General features: G+C 47.7%; 1 protein-coding gene across 1 annotated transcript; it reads left to right on the forward strand.

Moving 5' to 3' along the window:
* The first annotated feature begins 12,036 nt into the window (after window positions 1–12,036).
* Window positions 12,037–17,418, forward strand: LOC131680364 (uncharacterized). The gene is made up of 2 exons (XM_058961081.1): window positions 12,037–13,952; window positions 14,001–17,418. The coding sequence occupies exons 1-2, from the start codon at window positions 12,037–12,039 to the stop codon at window positions 17,416–17,418; spliced, it is 5,334 nt and encodes a 1,777-aa protein (XP_058817064.1).
* Window positions 17,419–19,099: the final 1,681 nt, after the last annotated feature.

Consider the following 19,099-nt stretch of genomic DNA (forward strand, 5'->3'; position numbering starts at 1 on the left):
AGCAAACGTGAAGTTGGCCGAGTATTTTGGCAATCAGCATTGCAGAAAATTCACTTCTCCGCGAGAAGCGCGCGGTGAAGAAATAACCTATCGATCTCGGTTTCAATCGGCGACAGAACCACACGGAAAACATCGGGACGACCTATAGCAGTAGGTGAGCAATTTCGACGGAAAGCTGTCATCTCCACGAGGAGAACATAACCTAACAGACATTTGACTGAGTTCGAATTTATGCTGTAGCAGCTCCATTCCAAGAAGCATTCAGACGACGGCGAAAGTCAAATCTAGCGTGGATCGAACAAAAATCGGTGAAGAAATCGAACATTCCCATAAGGAACGCATGACAAGCAGGACATCAGGTCAAGTTCGGGTTCGATCTCGTAAGACAGCACTATTTTCGGAAGAATTGAGGCTACTGCACAAGATTGATTCGCACTTTCCGTGCTCAGAGCTAATTGCGAAGAGGAAATCTCGAATAGAACGGAACAACAAAACTAGGATCGTCCAGGTGAAGGACGTGACCGGTAGGACGAATTCTTGAAGCTCACCGAAGTCGGAAGTTCGTAGCAAAAAACCTTCCAGTGGGAAGTTTTTTTTTCTAGTTGCCAGACTCAGCGGAAACTGCGAAGGAGTGATTTTTTTCTGCTGCACATAGTGCACACTACGAGGCAACGGTTTGTCTGCTAAACAGAACGGAGACAGTGACAAAGGGAGGTTCTCCATCTGGAGTGGAAGCCATCACGGAGTGACTGAGAAACACAACAGTGTCAGTTGCACCACCGGATCGTTCGCCAAGCAAAGGAAAATCGCCGTAGAAGTTTTCCGTCGAAGAGCCACGGTGTCGGTATTTATCAAGGAGGTGGAAATGTTACGGGGGACTGAAAGGTCTCAATGGGTTGGCTTAGATGGCACAGGAAGGCTATGCAAGTCAGGCAAATAGAAGGATGGGCCCATCATACGTGAGTAGTAGTAGTAGCTAGGAAGTTAATACATTAATCGTTAAGCAGGAGGGTGTTGAATAAATGTAATAAGTGCAGATTTGGGTTCATGTTTTGTTGGTTGCGTTCATGAGTTTCGGCCTGTAGACCGGGTACCCAAAGCATTCCAGCTAAGGGGGAGAAACCGAACAAACTGCAGATCGGTTCAACGGATGCAGATCGACGTCGGAGGGCACGTGATTGCATCGAAACGTGCATTGAAGCAAATGGGAGTTATAATCGACGACCGGTTGAGCTTCAACAACCACGTTGATTACGCCTGTGAAAAGTCGGCGAAGGCGACGAACACAATAGCTAAAATTATTCCAAACGTCGGCGGTCCGAGAAGCAGCACGAGACGTCTGCTATCTACTGTTTCGTCATCGATACTCCGATATGGGGTTCCTGCATGGAGTGCTGCGCTGAAAACCAAGCGGAACCGTGAAAAGCTAAACAGGACATTCCGACTGATGGCCGTACGAGTCGCGAGTGCCTACAGAACAATATCGTCGGAGGCAGTATGCGTTATCGCCGGGATGATCCCCATCTGCATTACCCTGGCGGAGAACGTAGAATGCTATCAGCGGAGAAATGCACGTAACGCTAGGAGACTGGTTCGAGCGGACTCGTTGGCTAAATGGCAACAGGAGTGGGACAACGCGGAGAAAGGAAGGTGGACCCACCGACTCATCCCAAATGTATCGGCCTGGGTACATAGGAAGCATGGTGAGGTGAAGTTCCATTTGACGCAGTTTTTGTCCGGGCACGGATGCTTCCGGATGTTCTTGCATCGGTTTGGACATGCTTCGTCACCCCTTTGCCGGGAGTGTGCGACTGTGCAGGAGACACCGGAACACGTGGTCTTCGAATGCCCTAGATTCGAAGAAGTTCGTAGGGGTATACCTGGTATGACAGTGGACAATATCGTTGAAGAGATGTGCCGTGACGAATATACGCGTGCCAGGTCAATAGAGTGGTCTCGAGCATACTCTCCGAGCTGCAGAGGAAGTGGCGAAGAGACCAGCAAGAAGCCGCAAATCGGGTTTCGAGAGAAATTTCGCCGCCGGGGAACTCTCCAACTGTGTAGAATAGGTCCATCACCGGGGACCAGTTGAGTAGTACGTGACATCGCACCGAGTTGCGTCGTCGGGGCGCCTGGGAACCGGACGTCAAGCTTAACCGGAATCGCTGAACCGACCTCGACATCCTACCAGGTAGCTCGTGACTAGGCTAGATCCACCGCCGGGGATTAGACCGAGTAGACCGCGGCGCAGAGCTAGCAGTGAGTCGTTGGGGCGCTGGTGAACCGGAAGCTACGCTCTAACCGGAATCGCCGGATAGACCTCAGCACCTACTGTATGGCCCGTTGAGTAGATTAGATCCACCGCCGGGGACTAGATCGAGTAGATCGGGACGACGCGGAGAGCTAATTGGCTCACAAAAACGAACATCGGAATCAGAAGAAATCTACCGCTCGGTTGCAGGAGAATAGGCTAGATCCATTGTTGGGGACTAGACTGAGTAGTTCGCGAACAAGTGAGAGCGGGAGCTGAATGGCTCATTGCGAAAGTAGAGCGAAACGGAACGAGAGGAAGCCGAAGGGCTCAAGAAATTGTGGTGCTAAAACAAAAGAAGAATCGGTATCGGGAGAGCCTCCTTCGCCGGGGAACTCTCAATCGGCGTAAGCTAGATCCACCGCCGGGGACTAGACTGAGTAGACCGCGACGAAATACCACCAGTCGCAGGTCGTCGGGGCATCAGCGAACTGGACGCCCTGCTCCACCGGAATCGCTGAACTGACCTCGACATCTAGTTGGTTGGCTCGGTTTCGGGAGAACTTCTCTCACCAGGGAATTCTCCGTCGGAGTAGGCTTGGTCCATCGTCGGGGACTAGACCGAGTAGTTCGCGAACAAGTCTGGTGCTCAATGAGTAAACGGCGCTGAATGGTGCGAGAAGGAAGTTGCGGTGCTAACTGGCACAAGGGAGCCGAAGGGCTCAGTGAATTAGACAGTCTGAAGTTTGCCGCCCAGACTGTACTCGTAGGGGAGGAGTACTAAGCCTCGACTCACAGCCAGCTTTCCGACTGCCATGCAGAACTTGCCAGTCTGCGTGGATGGTAGAGAATTGGTGGTGTGTAGAGGAGTGGGGCTGTAACCCTGCAGAAGAAACGAACTAGAAAGTAGTTGAATTAGAGTGTGTGCTATGCACATAAAAACCCCTCCCCGAAGTAATGCCGTAAGCTAGTGCCGGGATGGAATCAGGTTCTGGGCAAGAGCAGTGGTATTTAGCGGGTCGGGTGATGGCAGCCCAAACCCGTTCCCTGAGACATTGGGGTTTTTGTACATTTTCCCTCACTCAGGGTTTTCCTGAAATTTTTTTTACTGCTCTCTAACACAGACATTTACCGAACTCGACGAACTGAATCGAATGGTATATGTCACTCGGCCCTCCGGGCCTCCGCTAAAAAGTCGGTTTTCAGAGCAATTGCAATACTTTTCTATTGAGAAAGGCAAAAAAGATGCAAAATCGGCAGTCCCAAAAAGTCGAAAAAAAAATTAAAAAAATATTTCGAAATAACATAAAATCTCGACGTTCCATGCATTTAAAAGAAGTTTGGCATCAAAAATACGAATTCGATATCTGAAATTTCATGGGGTCCCCCATTTGAAAAAAAAAATTGAGCTTATATGGGAATTTCATATGTGACGGTTTAGTCTATATTTCCGGAACCGTATAAGCGATCCGTACGAAATTTTATAGACATCCTTGAGGATATTATTCTACATGACATGACAACTATATACAAGAAAAGAAATCATTCGAGTTCTAAAATTTTGCAAAAGAAAAAAACAGCCACGGTAATATTGAATTGAAAAACCTGTTTTAATCCACCTAGAGGTGCAATTGTGCCTTTCTCATTTCTCCAAACTATGATTTAATAGCTGGTTCGTACAATATAACATTTATTTATTTATAATCAATCAATATCAACAGACACAGTGTGGTCCTAATGATAATATCTTAATCTATTTAAAAAGTCAAATTGTAATCTGATACGTGGAATGTGAAGATCGAACTCGGATGACACTCTGTTGAAGGTCCGCTGCAAACCAATGATGGCACCGTTAACTCCATAGTTGGTCCGGCGAAGAGGTATTCGGAGGAATAAATTATTGCGAAGGGCGCGAGGGCGAACGTTCATGTTTATCGAACTGAGAAGCTCGGGGCAGTCAATTCGATCTTGCAAAATATCCGAAATCGTCATAGCACGGAATAGATCTCGTCGCACTTGCAATGTATCGAGTCCAATAAGCAAACCCCGGCTTTCATAACTTGGCAGCTGGTGAGGGTTGCTCCAAGGCAATCGACGAAGGGCAAACCGAACAAATCTGCGCTGTACTGTCTCAATTCGATGGACACCGTTAAGATAATGAGGGTTCCACACAACTGAACAATATTCCAGAGTGGATCGAACGAGTGAGCAGTAGAGAGATTTCGAGCAGTAAATATCTGAAAAGTGCTTAGATATTCTCATTATGAACCCCAAACAGCGTGATGCCTTTGCGACAATATAGCTGATATGCTGTTTAAACGTCAGTTGTTCATCGAGAAAAACTCCGAGATCTTTGACGCAATTCGCTCTGTCAATTGTGGATTCAGCTAGACAGTAATCGAATCGAATTGGCGTTTTTTCCTCGAGAACGTAATGACCGTACATTTCTTGGGGTTTAGGGTCATTCGGTTGATCTCGCACCATTCCGCAAAGGTTTCCAGTTGGCGTTGAAGGAAAGCTGCATCATCAGTATTCCGGATTCTATGGTATACCTTGAGGTCGTCGGCGAAAGACAACCGTGGTCCTTCTAAACAAAAGTTAACGTCGTTGAAATACAGAAGAAAAATCAATGGACCGAGATGGCTGCCTTGCGGAATACCAGATGAAGCAAAGAACTCTTCGGATACACAATCACATATCTTGACTGCTAGACGACGATCACTGAGATACGATTGCCTCCAACGGAGAATATTAGTACCAAAGCCAAGTCTATCCAATTTTGCCACTGCAATAGCTTGATTTATTTTGTCAAAAGCAGCTGAAAGGTCCTTGTAGATAACATCAGTTTGAAGGCCGTCCGACATAGCATCTGTAACAAATGTTGTGAGCGACAGAAGATTCGTAGATGTTGAACGTTTCGGCAAAAATCCATGGTGAGTCTCAGAGATATACTGTTTGCAGTGGCTGGAGATGGGTACCAACACAGCCATTTCAAACAGCTTAGGAACTGCGCTTAGCGTTGTAATACCACGGTAATTGTCAACTACCTTTTTATCACCTTTTTTGTGAACTGGAAATATGAAGCAGGATTTCCAGAGTTCGGGAAATACTCCGGTTGTTAGCGACAATTGAAACAGATGACATTGAGGTTCAATTAGACCGGCAGAGCATTTTTTTTAGAATAATAGTTGGTATACCATCTGGGCCTGCCGAGGTTGAAGCCTTCATTTTGCTAATCGCCAGTTGTACCATATTATTGTCGATATTGATAGAGTTCAAAGACTGGTATGATTGAGGTACATTGAGAGCCGCACGTGAAGCCTGGGTCGGTGTGTGATCGCACTCCACAACCCGTAACTCCGGAGCCGGAAGTCGGATGAAGATGGAATTTAATATCAGTTTCCGGGGACGCAACAAATTTCATTTGAGACTAAGTTGATCAAATCGGTCTAGCCATTTTCGAGAAACCAATATAACCGTTTTTCTGAATTTGGATGCTTCCGGATCCGTCGATGGTGGCCAGTGTGGCCAAAGAGACTTTGAATGACTGTTGGTGACCTAAATCTACAAATTCAACACTTGTGTTTGCATTTTGGAAAAAATTTTAACTTTTTACATTCATCGCAGAATTCGTTACAATCGGGATTTGCTGCGTGATCGTACGTATCACGCTGTAATTCAGGAAGCAGAACTCGGATCCACACAAAATTCAACAGCAGCTGATGGACCTTTCATTTAAAATCAAGTTTGTCAAAATCGGTTCAGAAATTTCCGAGAAACCGATGTGTACAAATCAACAAATTTTGTTTTGTAACCATACTCTTCAACTCGTAATCCAGAACAAGATGTCGGTTGAAAATGAAATTCAATAGCAACCTATGGGAATATTATACCTTTCATTTGAATTTTAGTTTGAAAAAATCGGTTCAGCCATCTCCGAGAAGCCGATGTGGACATTTTGTTAACAAATCCGCACATACACACATACATACATACATACATACATACATACATATATACATACATACATACACATTACATACACAGATATTTTGCGATCTCGGCGAACTGAGTCGAATGTTATATAAGACTCGGCCCTCCGGGCCTCGGTTAGGAAGTCGGTTTTTGGAGCAATTGCAATACCTTTCTACATGAGAAAGGCAAAAGAATAACATTTAATTAGCTTAATCAGCATGAGTTCAATGTTATCTTCATGTGATTATATTTTGAAATGTTGGTGGAATGGGTTTAAAAGTGAAGGGAATGGGGGGTTAGTAGAGTGGGAGTGGAGGATGCGTCAGAAATCCTTCATCTTATTTCGGTATACGGGGTGGATGAAGGAAAAGCGGGCGTGAGGGTGGTCCAAGGGGAGGGGAGTGATGAAGGAGGGAGGTGTAAGGGCAAGGCGGGGGGAGGGGCGGCGACGCAATACTCAACTGCATATTTTGCCTTCCATTTGAGACTTGGTTTGAGAAAGTCGGTTCAGTCATCACCGAAGAACCGATGTGACTTTGATTGTGGAATATGCCCGGAATTCCGGACTTCCGGAATCGTCGATAGTGGACAATATATTCAAAGAATGTTTGATTGGCAATCAGTGATTTAGATCTGCGATTAGAAGTAATTTGGTGACCATTTCAATAGTTTTTAGCCTCTGAGGTATTACGATTGTACCGATTTATATGGGAAATTCCAGTTACTAACACCCCTGTAACTCCGGAAACAAGAGTCAGAACCGAATGAAATTCAGCAGCAGTCAATGGTATTACTGTATCTTTCATTTGAAATCAAGTTTGTAAAAATCGGTAGAGAAGCTTTTAGCGGTATTAGTTTAGGAACTTGGCGGGTTCCCCAGGGGCGTCATGAACCGTCATAGGTGGCCAATGTGGTCAAAGCTGCATTGATCGATCATTAGTGATGCAGACCCGCAAACTAGAGTAATGTTACATCAATTTTAAAATGTTTTACATCATTTGAACATCATGGTGGTACCAATTTATATGGGAATTTGCTGTGTGACCGTACTCTTCAACCCGTAACTCCGGAACCGGAAGTCGGACCAACTAAAAATTCAATAGAAGCTTATTGGAGCGTTATACCTTTCAGATGAAACTAAGTTTGCGAAAATCGGTTCGGACATCTCTGAGAAAATTGTGTGAGTTTAAATGACACACACACATACATACACACAGACATTTGCCGATCTCGACGAACTGAATCGAATGGTGTATGACACTCGGCCCTCGGGCCTCGGTTAAAAAGTCGATTTTTACAGTGATTGCATAGCCTTTCTTTATATGAGAAAGGCAAAAAGGTGCGAAATCGGCAAAGTCCCAAAAAGTCGATTTTTATAAAAAAAAAAATTCGAGATAACATAAAATCTCGACGTTTCATGCATTTTAAAGATGTTTGGCAACAAAAATACGAATTCGATTTCTGAAATTTCATGAGATCCCCCCTTTGAAAAAAAAATTGTGTTCCGGCTTATATGGGAATTTCATATGTGACCGGACGATTTAGTCTATATTTCCGGACCCATATAAGCGATACGTACGAAATTTTATAGACATCTGTGGGGATATTATAGCTATCATTTGAGACTAAGTTTGTGAAAATTGGCCCAACCATTTCCGGGAAACTGATGTGAGTTTGTCAATTTTGAAAGATGGCCGCTTTTCCCTGGCACTTCCGGAACCACAATAGAGTCAATGTAATCAACGAAAGTTTGGTTGGCCGTCTGTGACCTAGAACAGCAAATTTAAGTTGTTTGAGAGACACTTTAGCGAAATTTTTACCTTTTTTGCTTTCATCGGAGTATCGGTTTGAACCTGTAACAACCTGTAACTCCGGAACCGGAAGTCGGATCTCCGCTTAACTCCGCTAGCGAATGACGGATCTCAATAGTAGCATGTCTGTAATAACATACGTACCTGGAACTATTGAGAACCAGAGCTACAGGTCCAAAGCCCTGGTAAAGGAGAATGGTTATGATGGTGTGGGCCGCGGTCACCACGTAAATCAAGATAGGCATAACCCCAATTCCAAGGCGTGAAGCGACCCGTGCCGAGTGATGACTGATCGAGGGGGTGAAAAAGATGCTCGATCGTTAACGGAGCCTGTGGGATACCTGGGCAACCCTGGGCAAGCGTCCCTTACCACGTTACTGCGGAGCTCTGGCGTGGCGGACATTTCTTCTCGCGCAACTCGTGGGTATCTACATGGAAGTGAATAAAAACAAAAACAACAAACAAACGGAGGTGCCGAACCCCTTTGCTAGAAGTGGTTTGGTGAGATCTCCCCCCGTGGGGAGAGTATTGGAGCAACGAGTGCTGCATCCGATAGCACCAGTGACCCCCAGCAGTGGTAGAAAATAGCCCTACCAACGCGCTGAACGGGCTACTATTCGCGATGCGCAAAGTGATGGAGCAGCTCGATGCAATAATCGAGTTCACTAGCGCGAAACAAAATATTAGCAAGGAACTGAAACAGAGCCTGCTAATGCTCCGGAAGGCTGTTCGTGTCGCAAGACTGGAACAGCAGGCGTACGTCAAGAGGGTGGAATGTCGGGAGAAGTCCGACAGAGGAACCCAGACAGTGGCCTCCAAGAGGGAGGGAAGAGAGAAGGTCGACATAGGTACCCAGACAGTGGCCTTCACCTTCTACGGAGCAGCCATGTCGTTCGAAGCGGCGGCTGAGTTCCCCCCGATGGGTAAAGGCAAGGGCAATCCAAAGACGGCGTCGAACGCGAAGCGCCCTAGGAAGTCACCAGCCGAGGGTGCAAAAACCGACACCACACGGCGTGCAACCGCGCAAGCGGGGGCGAGAATGACTCCGCTGGGCAGAGTGATGGTACCAGCAACCCGGGGCAGCCGGGGCAGGGGGGCGTAAACTCCTGTACGCTGGTCACCAAGAAGAAGCCGGCACCGATACCGGAGGTACCGCGGCCCGCGAAGAAGGCGAAGGACAGAGGCGAGGCCTTGTGGTTGAAAACCGACAAGGACAAATACGCCGACGTCCTACCGCAGATGATGTCGTCGCAGCCGTCAAGGAGCAATGCGACGTGACAATCGAGCGGGCCTCTGTGCGCTTTAGAGATGGACCCTCTGACACCTCAGGCTACTGAAGGCGGATGCCAAAAAGGTGACCGAGAAAGCTAAACTGAAGATCGGCTGGTCGGTATGCCCAATTAGCATACCCCAGCCGCCTTCAGTGGATAGGTGCTATCGGTGTCTTGAGTCCGGCCATAAATCCTACGAGTGCAAGGACAAAGACAGGAGCAAACTATGTCGTCGCTGTGGAGAGGAGGGGCATAGGGAGCGGGGTTGCACTAAGGCGCACAAGTGCCTTATCTGCACCGCTAAGAAGCAAGCCCATAAACATGCTATGGGCGGACCTTCGTGTCCCTTCGGTGAGGCAAATAAGAAGAAGTCGTGAAAGTTACACAGCTAAATCTTAACCATTGTGCAGCAGCCCAACAGCTGCTGTGGCAGTGGGTCTCGGAGTCGAGGACAGATGTCGCCCTCCTAACAGACCCGTACAAAATCCCTGCCGGCAACGGCAATGGGGTGTCGGACGGGTCTGGAATGGTGGCAATCTGTACAACGGGACCGTTCCCGGTTGAGGAGGTAATACACTCTTCCGCCGAGGGTGTTTTTTTTTTACAATGGAGAAGACCATTATGTCCTAGCCCAGTACACGTGCTATTGGTAGGGTCCAATCTACCGCACGGGGTGCACTGGGGGCGTGTCGGATTCGAATGGTGACCAGCCATTAATACCGACTAAACTCCATTGGGCTCCGCCATCATTCCTCCCAGGAACTACCTCTCGGTATTACTTCTGGGGGGATGGCTGTACTAAATGTACTCATTCACTCGCACTCACGCGTTCATACATCCTATATGAGGCTTACTTGGGTGCTCTCTCAATCGCACTTTGATTCACTCTCAAACACTCCCACATGAGGCTGACTTTTGTGCTCACCTTTTACGTTCCTCGCGAGGCTGACTTGTGTGCTCACCTTACTCGTTCCTTGCTAGGCTTACCTTTGTGCTCGCCCCACCCATACCATGTGAGGCTGACTTGGGTGCTCACCCTATCACCTGATTCACTCTCAATCGTGCCACTCTATTGTACCTTTGTCACTCCCCCTGGCATCCCATGTGGGACATTTTTCGTAGGCCCCACTTCTGACATACCATGCGAGGCTGACTTGTGTGCTCACCTTTTTCATTCCTTGCTAGGCTTACTTTTGTGCTAGCCTCTACCATACCATGTGAGGCTGACTTTTGTGCTCACCCTTAACATACCGTGTGAGACTGACTTGGATGGTCACCCTTTCACTCCTCTGCCACGCCATGAGGCATCGATAGCTAAGTTCCAACATACTACGCTACGACCCTCCCGTCTTGGCATGAGGCAGTCCACTTATACGCCTATACACTCACTCTTCTGTCTTGCTTCGGGGTGGCTGGGTTTACCCCTTATGCGGTTGCCATTCGCTGTGCCAAACCTGCCTCGGCATGAACAGACCATTAACTCCCTTTTTTGCGCTTGGCCTTTTTTGCTACAGCTAACCAATCACTAGTTAGCCGTGCCCGTCGTCTGTTGCTCGGTTCGCCAGATTACCTGTAGCCTACTGGCAATCTGGATGGTAGCAGCCGAGACTGCGTTCCACTTCTCCACCGATTGACACATTCGCTGAATAAGGGTGATCGAGCGAGAAACGAAGGTCAGAATCAGGGAATCTTGTGCATCCCCAATATGATCCACAATCTGCGATCAGTGCGATCTCACTCCTTCCCATACCATTTCTTTGTTGTTTCACTACACGAGTGCAGGTAGTAACCGATCCAGGGCGAATAGGCCTTTTGCCGTTGTGCTTTACCCGTCAGCCGGCCAGCTGATCTTTATATGTAGAAGGGATAAATCAGATCCAATAAACCGTCGCGTGATCAACACGTTCTTTCGTTCCGCAAAAAATACGTTTTTAGTTCGCGCTATAAAGTGTATTTTTTCGTTATAAAATTGAAAGTGTTTAGAAGTGTCCGAAGAATCCAGACTTGCGCGCGCGAACATTGGTCCTTCGAGCCGGATTTCGATCCAGTGAAGTGGTTCTCGGACACTTTCTAAAAGACAGTTTAAAAACGGTGTACAATCTCCGTGATTGAAGTGCGGTCAGTGAACTTTACAAGCGGGCATTGACCCCTATGCGAAGACCGCCAAGTGACATGGTAAGCGGCTGGTGATAGTGCGCGAAGAAGAGCATCACCATTTTCGACGCTAGTTGATGCCATCGTGAGAAGACTTCGGCGCCATCGCGGATCGGAGCGCGTGTTTCTGCAGCAGCTATTCAGCGGCGACAACAATTAGGCGGTCATCGTGCAACGGCAGATTTATCCCGGACGGGGATTCCGAGCGGAATTAAAGGGAGTATAGCGCATGATATTTGTGTGGTGGCGCATTTGCATGTGGCGCATGTTATGTTGTGTTGGCTGGAAAATAAATAATTAAGATTATGCGAGCATTTTGTTTTTGGCAAGTGTGTCCCTGATAAAAGTTGGTCTCGAAAGTTCCGCTGGATTTTTCGCCTGTTGCTTTCCTCCCGTCTGGTTTCCCTCTGTTGCAGTTTGGCTTTTCTGTCAATTTTCGGTTTCGCGAATTAGTAGTGTGGAACGTCGAGTCGATCAGTCAATTTATTTTTAAAGAGTGCAGTGGCTGGTTCAATTAAACGGTTTGAATTTTGTGAACGGTGTGGTGAGTGCAGGCCAAGTGCAGTGATTCAAAATGGCAGAACTTAGATCTCTTCGTAAGCGGGAGCACCAGATAGTGAAGGCTTTCGACAGCGTGCAACATTTTCTCCAGAAATACGACCAGGAGACTGATAGCGGGCAAGTGAACCTTCGGCTGCATGGACTTGAGGAAGATTTTAAGGATTTTCTTGTGGTTCGGAGTAAGCTTGAGTTGCTGCTGGAAGATGTTGAGGTCCAGAAACATGCTAAATCTGACCCAGACTTGAAGCAGGAGGCGTTGGAACATATGGACGATGAAAATGATCGTATTATGCAGGAATTTCGTGATCGATTCTACGCACTGAAGGCGGCGCTTGTGACTTTGCTACCACATTTCCTACCCCCACCAACGCCACCATCACAAAGAAGTCCCCATTCGTCAATTGCAGGAGATGATGTTTTCGGTGTGCACCCAACGCCGACATTTTCAAAAGTGAAGCTACCTGAAATCCGTTTACCGTCGTTCAGTGGTAAGATCTTCGAGTGGGTAACTTTTCGTGACACCTTTCAAAGCCTCATTCACAACAATCCTCAGTTGACCGACATGGACCGTTTCACCTACTTGAGATCATCGTTATCAGGAGACGCATTGCAGGAGATTAGTTCTGTGGGCTTGTCAGCCGTAAACTACAACGTTGCGTGGGAAATGTTAGCGAATCGTTATGAAAACAAGAAGTTGATTGTGAAGGCTCATCTAGACGCACTTTTCGCTACAGAAGGGCTCAAGAGAGAGAGCTATGAAAAACTCAACAGTCTCATTAGCGAGTTTGAGAAAAACCTTCAGATGCTGGACAAGATTGGGCAAAACACCTCCGAGTGGAGCACCATTCTCGCATACATGTTGTGTTCTAAGCTCGATTCCGCCACGCTGCGGCAGTGGGAAACTCATCACAATTCAAAGGATGTACCCACGTATACTGCTATGCTCGGTTTCTTGCGCAATCATTGTGATGTACTCCAGTCAGTGGCTCCTGCTAAATCCAACTTCGTCGATCATCGTTCCTCGAAACCAGCTGTCTGTCACACAGTGGTGAAAACGTCAAACAGATGCGCATTCTGCAGTGAATCGTGGCATCCTGCTTTCCAGTGTTCTACATTTCAACGGATGAACGTTCCAGATCGTGTCGAGGCTGTCGCTAAACACAGACTGTGTCGAAACTGTCTGCGTCCAGGACATTATGCAAATTCCTGCGAAAGTGGGGTCTGCCGTCATTGTCAACAGAAGCACCATTCCATGCTGCATGGACTATCCAGATCCTCCGTTCCACACTCGCAGCCGAAACCTCCGATACAAGACGAGCAATCGCGACCGCCAAAGGCTAAGCAACACAATTCGAACCGACACACACACACCACCACTGCCAGCTCGCAGCGCACAAACAACACATCTCCAGCCACCAACACGCCCACCACAAGTCAAAATTATGTCGCACTCCCCATCACACCTACACACAACATACTTCTGTCTACCGCTCTCGTTACAATCAAAGATCGTTTTGGTAGAGCGACGCTGGCACGAGCTCTGCTAGACTCGTGTTCCCAGCACTGTCTAATGACTGCCAGTTTTGCGAGCAAGCTACAGTTCCGTGAGACTCCTACGTATTTGTCAGTTCAAGGGATTGGATCAGCTCGATCGGTTTCCACCAAATTAGTTAGTGCAGAGGTCGGTCCTAGGTCTACGATCATTTCGCCATTCACTGAAGAGATGCAGTTCCATGTGCTGCCAAAGCTGACTGTGTTACTTCCGACGACGAGTTGCAATCCGGCCGAGTGGGATCTTCCGGATTCGACGTTGATAGCCGATCCCAGTTTTCACGAGCCTGGTCCGGTCGATTTGATTATCGGAGCTGAATATTACATGGACTTACTGAAAGATGAACGACAAAAGGCTACGCCATCAGGACCGACTCTGTAGAATACGGTGTTTGGGTGGATAGTCTCGGGAAGAGTTCCCAACAGTACAAATAGCGAGCGATGTTCACTGGTGCACGTGTGCTCGACGGCGGAAATCGAAGAGCAGCTCACAAGATTTTGGGAATTGGAGACCTGTCGAACCGCTAGCACCAATTCCGTCGAAGAAACCACCTGCGAACAGTTTTTCAAGGAGACTACAGTAAGAGACGAGAATGGCAGATTTGTTGTGGCACTGCCAAAGAAGGAATACGTTATCAGCAAATTGGGAGATTCAAGGGCAACTGCTCTCAAACGGTTCATGGGACTCGAACGACGATTTGCAGCTAACCCAGACCTGAAGACGCTGTATTCCCAGTTTATACACGAATACCAAACTCTCGGCCACATGAAAGAGGTCATCGATGATACCGCCGCAGGGAAGACATTTTATTTACCGCACCACGCTGTTCTAAAGCCGGACAGTACCACCACGAAACTCCGAGTAGTTTTCGATGGCTCTTGTCGAACATCGACGGGCATTTCTTTGAACGACGGCTTGATGGTCGGTCCCGTTGTACAGGAAGACCTCCTCAGTATCACGTTACGCTTCCGTATCCACCGATTTGCAATAGTAGCCGACATCGCCAAGATGTACCGAATGGTTCGAGTTCAGGCAACGGATCAACCGCTACAACGGATCTTGTGGAGAGATTCTATCGAAGAGCCAATCCGTACTTTCGAATTGACGACCGTTACGTACGGTACCGCGTCTGCGCCTTATTTGGCCACAAAATGCCTGCAAAGTTTAGCCGAGGAAGGAGAAGAAACGCATCCAGATGCTGCTAAGGTGCTCAAGCAGGACTTCTACGTGGACGATATGCTCTCAGGTGTAGACGACGTGAAGGATGGAAGGAAGTTGATCCAACAGCTGGTCGAGCTTTTACAGTCAGCAGGATTTTCACTTCGCAAGTGGAATTCCAACAGTAAGGAGCTCCTACAGAACGTGCCTGAGCAGTTGAGGGACGATCGGTCGATCCTAGAGTTAGATTCGTCTAGTTCAACCATCAAAACGCTAGGACTTGTGTGGGAACCCAGTACCGACAGCTTTCGATTCACTATTCCAACCTGGAACTCCGCGGCTGTAATCACCAAACGAACAGTGCTCTCAGACGTCTCCCGACTGTTTGACCCATTAGGTCTCGTGGGGCCTGTTATTATTCAAGCAAAAATATTCATCCAAGAGTTATGGAAACAAGAGTGTTCTTGGGATGAACCTCTCCTGCCAGAGCTACAGGAATACTGGCAAGAGTATCGTAGAAACCTTGCTGGTTTGGATAGCCTCTCTGTTCCTCGGTGGGTTGGAATATCTAGCAACATTGTAGCAGAGGAGCTACATGGGTTTTGTGACGCCTCTAAAGCAGCTTACGGAGCCTGTATTTATATTAGGACAGTTACAGAGACTGAATCTGTATCAGTGCGGCTGTTGACATCCAAATCGCGGGTTGCTCCACTTGAAAACCTGAAGAAGAAAAAGAAAAGGCAGTCCATACCTCGCTTGGAATTGTCGTCAGCACTGTTGCTTGCTCACTTGTACGAAAAGGTCGTACAAAGTCTCCGCATCTTCGTTAGATCATTCTTTTGGACGGATTCGATGATCGTTAAGTGCTGGCTTTCGTCATCGCCATCAAGATGGAAGCAATTCGTCGCTAATCGAGTCTCCGAGATCCAGCATATCACGAAGGAAGGTACCTGGAATCACGTCGCAGGTGTAGAAAATCCAGCAGACTTAGTCTCGCGTGGGATGATCCCAGCACAGCTTCAGTACCAATATGTTTGGTTTGACGGACCTCGCTGGTTGCTATTGGAAGAAGCCTATCGCCCTCAGCCCCGCCAAATTAGAGAAGAAGACATTGCATCAGCTGACTTGGAGGAGAAAACCACCACGTTAGTCCTTCAGGCAAGCACTCCCAGTGAGATCTTCAACCTACGATCGTCACTGTCGGAGTTAGTTCGCATTACGGCTTATATTCGCCGTTTCCGGTTCAACGCACAAGCTGTCAACCGCAACTGTAGAAGGTATGGGCCGATCACATCGTCTGAGCTCGACGATGCACTGCGAGCATTGGTTCGGCTTGCGCAAGAAGAAAGCTTTCCACAAGAACTTGCTGATTTGTCCAACCGAACCCACGTGCGGGACTCGTCGCGCATTGTGTCACTAAAGCCGATTCTCAATGAAGGCATGATGTGTGTTGGCGGCCGGTTACGACATGCATCAGTTTCACCGAATCGCAAGCATCCGTACATTCTCGACCCACATCACCCGCTGACGAAAATCGTAGTTACTCACTACCATCGGAAACTATTTCATGCGGGACAGCAGCTGTTAATTTCGGCAATGCGAGAGCGATTCTGGCCAGTGTACACCAGGAACTTGGTGCGACAGGTAATCCACGAGTGCGTCGCTTGTTTTCGAGTTCGACCAAAGGTTCAGGACCAGATTATGGCCGATCTCCCGGCTGAAAGAGTAACTCCCTGTTCGCCGTTTCAAAGAGTCGGAGTTGATTACTGCGGACCATTTTCAGTGGTCTATCCACATCGTCGTTGCCGGCCTGTAAAATGTTTCGTCGCAGTCTACATTTGCCTTACTACCAAGGCGATACACTTAGAGATAGCCGCGGATCTTACGACGCAGGCCTTCCTAGCATCGTTGAAGCGCTTCTCGGCTCGACGTGGAAAACCCGAGCTGATAATGTGTGACAACGCAAAGAATTTTGTTGGTGCAAAACGAGAGCTGGATGAACTTCGCAAGCTGTTTCACAACCAACAGTTCCAGAACACTGTCGCAAAGGAGGCGGCAGACGACAGAATTGAGTTTCGGTTCATTCCAGTACGTTCTCCTAACTTCGGCGGGCTATGGGAATCCGCTGTCAAATCGTTTAAGACACTCTTCAAACGTACGATTGGCTTGCATACCTTGGTGTACGACGAAATGCAGACAGTCTTGATTCAGATTGAGGCGATTCTGAACTCACGACCGCTCACCCCCGTTAGCAACGATCCAGACGATTTTGAAGCTCTGACACCAGGACATTTTCTAATACAGCGACCCTTAATGGCAATTCCGGAACCAGATCTTGGAGAGATCCCGGAAAATCGGCTGTCCGTCTGGCAAAGGGCACAGCGATTCACACAGGTTCTGTGGAAAAAATGGTCGACACAGTATTTGTCAAATCTGCACAATAGGACGAAGTGGACACGCCAAAGAGACAACATATGTGTGGGCACTATGGTTGTTCTCAAAGAAGAAAATTTACCTCCGTTGAAATGGCACCTAGCGCGTGTGACGGAGATTCAAACAGGTCCAGATGGGAATGTACGAGTGGTTAAAGTACGAACAAAGGATGGTAGCTACCAACGAGCAATCTCGAAGATATGCGTGCTACCCATCCGCGATAATATTTCTTTACCAACCGAGGAGGACTAGGACTCCTTCATCGGCGGAGGCCAGGAGGCCTCCGCACACCAGTTAAGTTTTGTATTTCTTTGAATTTCAAAAAGCTAATGAAATGTCTTTTTCCCAGTCACACTCCGTCTTGATCCTTGAGCTTCCGGTATTCCCGTTGCTCCGAACGCTTATTCAAGCTGTTCATCATCAGTTAAGGTAACTGTGTTGTTTCGGTGGTGGTTTATATTGTATGCATGCTGCATCTGTTTGTACGAGAAAGTTCCAGTACGGTTGATCTGTCAACCACATTGGCGCTCAGCGCCTGCGCGTGCTCACGGCCGCGCTTCGTTCGAACAAACTTCTAATTCAAGAAACACGCTTGGCTATTTCGAGGTACATCATCAAATTCGTTTTCGAAGGAGGAAGTGCGCACTTCAACCTTCCCGCCCTACGCCGCGATCGTCAGCGGGCATGGCCAGCTCGCCAGTCGGTCTCACCAACGTAGCGGCTTCGTCGCAGTCGTCGTAGATGGATCTGCACCCTAGTATATCTCAGAGATGCCAAGGAATGTCACCTGAAGAAATCACAAAAACAGATGCTGGTCGTCGTCGCCAAAGGGCGATTGCGGAGGCCAAGGGGCCTCCGTTCCAGGGAAGTCTTTTTATTTTAATTATTTTCCTCTTAAAAAGTTTCCTATGTATGTTCCAGCATATCACCACCATCGAAGACAACCAGTCAGCCAGTCGGCGGCACAGGCCCGCTGAATCAGACGCCCACCAACATCATTCCACCAGCCAGTCGGCGGCTCAGACCCGCTGTTCAACCCGATGTCCATCCTGCAAGTCCACCGGTCCATCAATCATACCTGAAAGCAGATCAACGAGATAATCCAGCAAGTTAATCACCACCGATGATGCACCAAGATGTTTGTTACCCGCGAGCAAGCGGCGATCAAATACACGCAGCAGTTCCAATGCAGTCGACATGCAGATTGTCAACGTAGCAGCAGCCGATCCAGTACTAGCGACCAGCAGTCAAATACACAATCGACAGCCAGACACAACATCAGCTGTTTATCTGTGTCAAGGTCATCCAGGAAGCAGAATAGCAAAATCACTATAGATAGGTCAGATGCAGACCTCAGCAGCAGCAACAGCAGTATATAAGCAACTTCGAAACTCGGTCAAGGTTGACGATTCCAGAAATATCAACAGAACCAAATACATTATGTATCATTTTTGAACTAGTTGTAAGCGAAGTTAATCAAAACAAAATTGAACTCATATAGATGTAGGCAGAATAGGATAGCTATAGTATTGCAATCTAGTAGATTCCAAGGCGGCCGGCATATGATCGAGCGAGAAACGAAGGTCAGAATAAGGGAATCTTGTGCATCCCCAATATGATCCACAATCTGCGATCAGTGCGATCTCACTCCTTCCCATACCATTTCTTGGTTGTTTCACTACACGAGTGCAGGTAGTAACCGATCCAGGGCGAACAGGCCTTTTGCCGTTGTGCTTTACCCGTCAGCCGGCCAGCTGATCTTTATATGTAGAAGGGATAAATCAGATCCAATAAACCGTCGCGTGATCAACACGTTCTTTCGTTCCGCAAAAAATACGTTTTTTAGTTCGCGCAATAAAGTGTATTTTTTCGTTATAAAATTGAAAGTGTTTAGAAGTGTCCGAAGAATCCAGACTTGCGCGCGCGAACAAAG

The sequence above is a fragment of the Topomyia yanbarensis genome, chromosome 2 (assembly GCF_030247195.1).
Source record: "Topomyia yanbarensis strain Yona2022 chromosome 2, ASM3024719v1, whole genome shotgun sequence".
In the NCBI taxonomy this organism is placed as follows: Eukaryota; Metazoa; Arthropoda; class Insecta; order Diptera; family Culicidae; genus Topomyia; species Topomyia yanbarensis.

Excerpts from the sequence above, each read along its gene's own strand:
- LOC131680364 (XM_058961081.1), top strand. The coding sequence starts at position 12,037 with ATGGCAGAACTTAGATCTCTTCGTAAGCGGGAGCACCAGATAGTGAAG. Across the intron at positions 13,953-14,000 it reads ACGCCATCAGGACCGACTCT|TACAAATAGCGAGCGATGTT; the intron begins GTAGAATACGGT and ends AGTTCCCAACAG.